This window comes from Oncorhynchus masou, unplaced genomic scaffold (assembly GCF_036934945.1).
Source record: "Oncorhynchus masou masou isolate Uvic2021 unplaced genomic scaffold, UVic_Omas_1.1 unplaced_scaffold_1077, whole genome shotgun sequence".
Lineage (NCBI taxonomy): Eukaryota > Metazoa > Chordata > Actinopteri > Salmoniformes > Salmonidae > Oncorhynchus > Oncorhynchus masou.
Genome location: NW_027000482.1, coordinates 219,260 through 225,919, shown reverse-complemented (window position 1 = coordinate 225,919; position 6,660 = coordinate 219,260). Strand labels below are relative to the sequence as shown.

Here is a 6,660-nt window from a genome sequence, read left to right as displayed (position 1 = left end):
AATTTGTGTTGTTGCCAACCCTCACCACCTGGCGTCAGGATGTCCAGGATCCAGATGGAGGAATTCAGTCCCAGCTTAGGGATGAGCTGTAGTCAATGAACAGCATTCTCACGTAGGTGTTCCTTTTGTCCAGGTGGGAAAGGGCAGTGTGGAGCGCAATAGAGATTGCGTCATCTGTGGATCTGTTGGGTCTCTGGGATGATGGTGTTGATGTGAGCCATGACCAGCCTTTCAAAGCACTTCATGGCTACGGATGTGACGCTTTGGGGTGGTAATCATTTAGACCGGTTACCTTGGCGTTCTTGGGCTCAGGGACTATAGTTGTCTGTCATGTTGGTATTACAGACTGGGTCAGGGAGAGGTTGAAAATGTCAGTGAAGACACTTGCAAGTTGGTCAGCGCATGCTCTGAGTACACGCATCCCGGTAATCCGTCTGGCCCTGCAGCCTTGTGAATGTTGACCTGTTTAAAGGTCTTCCTCACATCGGCTAACGAGAGCATGATCATATCATTAACCCATAGAGTCGATTGATGCAAATATGCTAAAATATAAGTAATCTAAGTAATCCATAGTACATTTTATCATCATAAATAATATCACAGTACATTTTATCATAATAAATAATATCACAGTACATTTTATCATAATAAATAATATCACAGTACATTTGATCATCATAAATAATATCACAGTACATTTTATCATCATAAATAATATCACAGTACATTTAGCATTACCATCTTAAAACAATTCCATGTCAGTTTAGACTTACAGGGGTTAAAATTCTTTCTCACATTGGCTCACGGAATGTCGAATGTTAGGACTATAACTACTGTTCCCTGAAGGAGGGGAAATGAGGAACATCTTCTTCTTGGCACCTCCCTTTCCTGGGCTCGGCGGAGAGTTTTCAATTGAAGGAATGAATCGTCACCTGTGGAAGGCGAGACTTCCAGCCAGGTGCAGATTTAATAGTATATTCGTGTTTCCTCCTTCAGGGAACAGTAGTTGTAGTCATAACGTTACACTTTTCATATGATGTAGTCAGTGTTTTTTAACAGTTAAAATAGGCCTGGACATTGAACTACACTGAGCAACATGTATTGGTAACTAGGGCTTGTTGATAGTGTTGTTTAAGAAGGCAGAGAAACACTTTATTACAGACAGACTTCTCCCCATCTTAGCTACTGTTGTATCAACATGTTTTGACCATGACAGTTTACAATTACTCCAAGCAGTTTAGTCACCTCAACTTGCTCAATTTCCACATTATTCATTACAAGATACAATATTTAGTTGAGGTTTAGGGTTTAGTGAATACAATGCTTTTTGTTAAGTGTACCTATGATAAAATGCTAATTAATTACTTAAAAATCATACAATGCGGTTTTCTGGATTTTGTTTTAGATTCCATCTCTCACAGTTGAAGTGTACCTATGATAAAAATTACAGACCTCTACATGCTTTGTAAATAGGAAAACCTGCAAAATCGGCAGTGTTTCAAATGCTTGTTCTCCTCACTGTATGTTCACGTGGGCTATCGTAGCACTTCTGGGATGCTTGATTGTTTTAATTGCTTTACTGGGATGCTTAGCGAAGTAGACATGCTCATATTATTTATGTTTAGTGCAGGGTGAACTGCACACAGTGGACTTCCTACTACCGCCTCAAGTTTTTATTTTATTTTTACTATTTTCTATGTTCTATGTTTCTATGTTCTATGTTTCTATTTTCTACATTGTAGAATAACAGTGAAGACATCAAAACTATGAAATAACACAAATGGAATCATGTAGTAACCAAAGTGTTAGTGTTATTCTTCAATGTAGCCACTCTGCCTCGATGACAGCTTTGCACACTCTTGGCATTCTCTCAACCAGCTTCACCTGGAATGCTTTTCCAACAGATTTTAAGGAGTTCCCACATATGCTGAGCACTTGTTGACTGCTTTTCCTTCACTCTGCCGTCCAACTCATCCCAAACCATCTCAATTGGGTTGAGGTCGGGTGATTGTGGAGGCCATCTGATGCAGTACTCCATCACTCTCCTTCTTGGTCAAATAGCCCTTACCAAGCCTGGAGGTGTGTTAGGTCATTGTCCTGTTGAATAACAAATGATAGTCTAAGTGCAAACCAGATGAGATGGTGTATCGCTGCAGAATGCTGTGGTAGCCATGCTGGTTAAGTGTGCCTTGAATTCTAAATAAATCCCAAACAGAGTCACCAGCAAAGCACCCCACACCATCACACCTCCTCCTCGCTTCACAGTGAGAACCAGACATGTGGAGGTCATCCGTTCACCGACTCTGCGTCTCACAAAGACACGGGGTTGGAACCAAAAATGTCAAATTTGGACTCATCAGACCAAAATACAGATTTCCACCGGTCTAGTGTCCATTGCTTGTGTTTCTTGGTCCAAGCAAGTTTCTTTATTGGTGTCCCTTAGTAGTGGTTTCTTTGCAGCAATTTGACCATGAAGGCCTGATTCAAACAGTCTCATCTGAACAGTTGATGTTGAGATGTGTCTGTTACTTGACATCTGTGAAGCATTTATTTGAGCTGCAATTTCTGAGGCTGGTAACTCTAATGAACTTATCCTCTGCAGCAGAGGTAACTCTGGGTCTTCCTTTCCTGTGGTGGTCCTCATGAGAGACAATTTCATAATAGCGCTTGATGGTTTTTGCGACTGTACTTGAAGAAACTTGACATTTTCTGCATTGACTGACCTTCATGTCTTAAAGTAATGATGGACTGTCATTTCTCTTGGCTTTTTTGAGATGTTCTTGCCGTAATATGGACTTGGTCTTTTACCAGATAGGGCTATCTTCTGTATACCAACCCTACCTTGTCACATCACAACTGATTGTCTCAAAAGTATTAAGAAGGAAAGAAATGAACTTTTAACAAGGCACACCTGTTAATTATAATGCTTTGACAATGCATTATTGAAATACTTTGAAGAATCTCAAATATAACATATTTTGATTTGTTTCAACACATTTTTTTGGGGTTACTACATGATTCCATATGTTATTTCATTGTTTTGATTTCTTCACTATTACAATGTAAAAAATAAAGAAAAACCCTTGAAAGCACTGAGACAGTGTGCCGTAGTGGGAAGTCCACTGTGTGCAGCTCACCCTGCACTAATATAAATAACATGAGCTAAGATTCCTAGTAAAGCAATTAAAACAAGACATTTCTACAATGTAGAAATCTAGAAAAAACCTTTGAATGAGTAGGCGTGTCCAAAACGTTTGACTGGTACTGTTTTTGTGAGAGACTTACCTTTCCACAGAGTGGTTTCAGTATCAGTGAAAATGGGCTGCATCTCAATCCACCAATCATCGGACTTCTCACATAAACGTCTGTAGCGTCCAAACAGTTTGGACGCTACAGACGTTTATGTGAGAAGTCCGATGATTGGTGGATTGAGATGCAGCCCATTGATGCAATACAAATAGATCTCAGCTGAAACTGAGCTTTTTTATTGGGATTGTTTTTATTTTTCTAATTGGTTGTCAGTTGGGGTCAACTCTTAACCTTTCACCCTTCTCTGATTCACCTGGATCCACCTGGTCAGTGTTATAGAAAGAGCAATGTTTTGCATATTCAGTTCTTTCAGAAAGTATTCAGACCCCCTTGACTTTTTTCCACATTTTGTTATGTTACAGCCTTATTCTAAAATGGATTAAAATGTTTGTTTAAAAAAAAAAGTATAAACTGCTTAAACATTATATTAAGCAGGACAAACGAGCCTTACAATTGAATCCAAAAGTAGTGTGAAATGCACTCATAAGCAACCTGTAAATGGAGGCTATATTTGCTGTCAGCCTATGAGAACTCCCCTGAGTTTTCCCCCACGGTGGTGAATTAGTGAATAGACACAGAACTTAATGTGAGTTTCCTTCAGTAGCACTCCTGATCTTGCGCTGATAATGTGTGGTAATATTCAGAATACATTGTGGAAAACTACAATTGTCACTCACCATTTTTTCTCAATGTAGATATACCATATCTCTACATCCATAACTAGTGGTTTCTTCTTCAGCAGGGAGAATAATAATAATAATATCCCATTTAGCAGACGCTTTTGTCCAAAGAGACTTACAAGTCGGCTGGGGCCACTACTTTTACATATGGGTGGCCCCAGCGGGAATCGAACCCACGACGCTTGGCGTTGCAAGCGTTGCAAGCGCCATGCTCTACCGACTGAGCCACAGGGAGAAGTTTCTACAACTAAATTGCACATCATCCTCGTGTGGCAAATTTGAGCAAACACAGAAAAGGGCCCATATAGATATTCTAGAATCATCAACTTTACAACTAAAGTGGAAAAAAAACAAGACAAAATGTGACTTGTTCACTGATTGTCAAATAAGTTTGTAAAAGCATTTAAACATTCATTAAGAACGTAAATTGTTGTACAACATCCTGGGCATCACCTTTTTAGCTAAAAATAAATTGTGGATTTCTGCTGTTGTGGGCCTTTTTAACCATCTGTCTGATTTTGTTGTTCACACAGGAGAGAGACGTGACCATCGTGGATCCACTGGGGAGCCTCAACAACAACATCATGAAGCTGACGAGGCAGAGAAGAATCTCTCCACATCAGAACATCTCAAGCGGAAACCCACAGGGAAGAAATCTCTCCACTGCTCTGACCGTAGGAAGAGTTACTCAATATCAGGTTCACTGAAAGTGCACCAGAGATTTCACACAGTAGAGACATCTCACTGCTGCTCTGACTGTTGGAAGAGATTCACCTCTTCAGCAGAGCTCAAAAGACATCAGAGAATCCATACAGGAGAGAAACGTAATAGTTGTGATCAATGTGGGAAGAGTTTTAATGCTCCAAGCAGCCTGAAAACACACCAGAGAATACACACAGGAAAGAAACCTTATAGCTGCTCTGACTGTGGGAAGACCTTTTCAAAACTATATACATTACAATTACACCAGAGAATTCACACTGGAGAGAAACCCCATAGCTGTGATCAATGTGGGAAGAGTTTTACAACATCTAGTCATCTGACTATTCACCAGAGAACACACAGGAGAGAAACCTTATAGCTGTGATCAATGTGGGAAGACATTTTCCAAATTATATACATTACAATCACACCAGAGAATTCACACTGGAGAGAAACCTCATAGCTGTGATCAATGTGGGAAGAGTTTTACTACATCAAGCAATCTGACTATTCACCAGAGAACACACACAGGAGAGAAACCTCATGGCTGTAGTCAATGTGGGAAGAGTTTTACTACATCTAGCATTCTGACTATTCACCAGAGAACACACACAGGAGAGAAACCTTATAGCTGTAATCAATGTGGGAAGAGTTTTGTTACATCCAGCAATCTGACTATTCACCAGAGAACACACACAGGCGAGAAACCATATAGCTGTAATCAATGTGGAAAGTGTTTTGCTCATGCAGGCAACCTGGTAGCACACCTGAGAATACACACTGGAGAGAAACCTTATAGCTGTGATCAATGTGGGAAGGGTTTTACTTCATCTAGCCATCTGACTACACACCAGGGAACACACAGGAGAGAAACCTCATAGCTGTCATCAATGTTGGAAGAGATACTCTGACAAAAGATCTGTGATTTAAACATCAGAAAATACATGAAGGAGTTGTTTCAGGATATCAATGAATTAATGTCACAATGTAGAATGTTTTAACATTGTAGTAGGAGTATATTAATGATGTCATAATGTAGAATGTTTTAACATTGTAGTAGGAGTATATTAATGATGTCACAATGTAGAATGTTTTAACATTGTAGTAGGAGTATGTTAATGATGTCACAATGTAGAATGTTTTAACATTGTAGTAGGAGTATATTAATGATGTCATAATGTAGAATGTTTTAAAATCACAGGAGTATTTGAATTAATATGACAATGTACAATGTTTTTAACATTGTAGTAATGTAACCTTTATTTAAGTCAGTTAAGAACAAAGTCTTATTTACAATGGTAAAATGTCATTAAAAAGACGTTGACAAGAAGACCAGACTAGACATCCATCATGGTCGGTTTTGGTTGAAAGTGAAAGTTGAAAAGACATCTTCTTCGGGTGGTTGTGCTCAGCGATTTGAAAACAACTTAATTTCAACGTACTTGCAGCCTATACACATGGACTATCAAAAATTGGTCTGGGAACAATTTTATTGACAATCCTACATCACTCCAGTATACACGGTATTTCTTTACAACATTATAGTGCGAATTGTCTTTATTCCACTACCGAAGAAGCATGACTCAAATCACCTCATATTTCAAACATCCAGCCCAACAAAAGGCACATTTTCATTAATCCATGCCTCACTATGTTAATTATTATAACAAAGGGGGGAACATTTACATATTATTCCATCCCATGCCTCACTATGTTAATTATTATAACAAAGGGGGGTACATTTACATGTTATTATTCCATCCCATGCCTCACTATGTTAATTATTATAACAAAGGGGGGAACATTTACATGTTATTATTCCATCCCATGCCTCACTATGTTAATTATTATAACAAAGGGGGGAACATTTACAACCTCTCCCTCAACGTGATCAAGACAAAAGAGATGATTGTGGATTACAGGACAAAGAGGACCGAGCATGCCCCCATTCTCATCAACGGGGATTTAG

General features: G+C 39.1%; 1 protein-coding gene across 1 annotated transcript; it reads left to right on the top strand.

Annotated features, from left to right (window-relative positions):
- Nucleotides 1-4,522: 4,522 nt before the first annotated feature.
- Nucleotides 4,523-6,086, top strand: LOC135529013 (zinc finger protein 239-like; the record flags this gene model as incomplete). Its single annotated transcript, XM_064957970.1, is given in 2 exon segments — nt 4,523-5,045; nt 5,047-6,086. Coding segments are annotated over 2 exon segments (1,049 nt in total), but the record flags the coding sequence as incomplete, so codon positions are not given.
- Nucleotides 6,087-6,660: the final 574 nt, after the last annotated feature.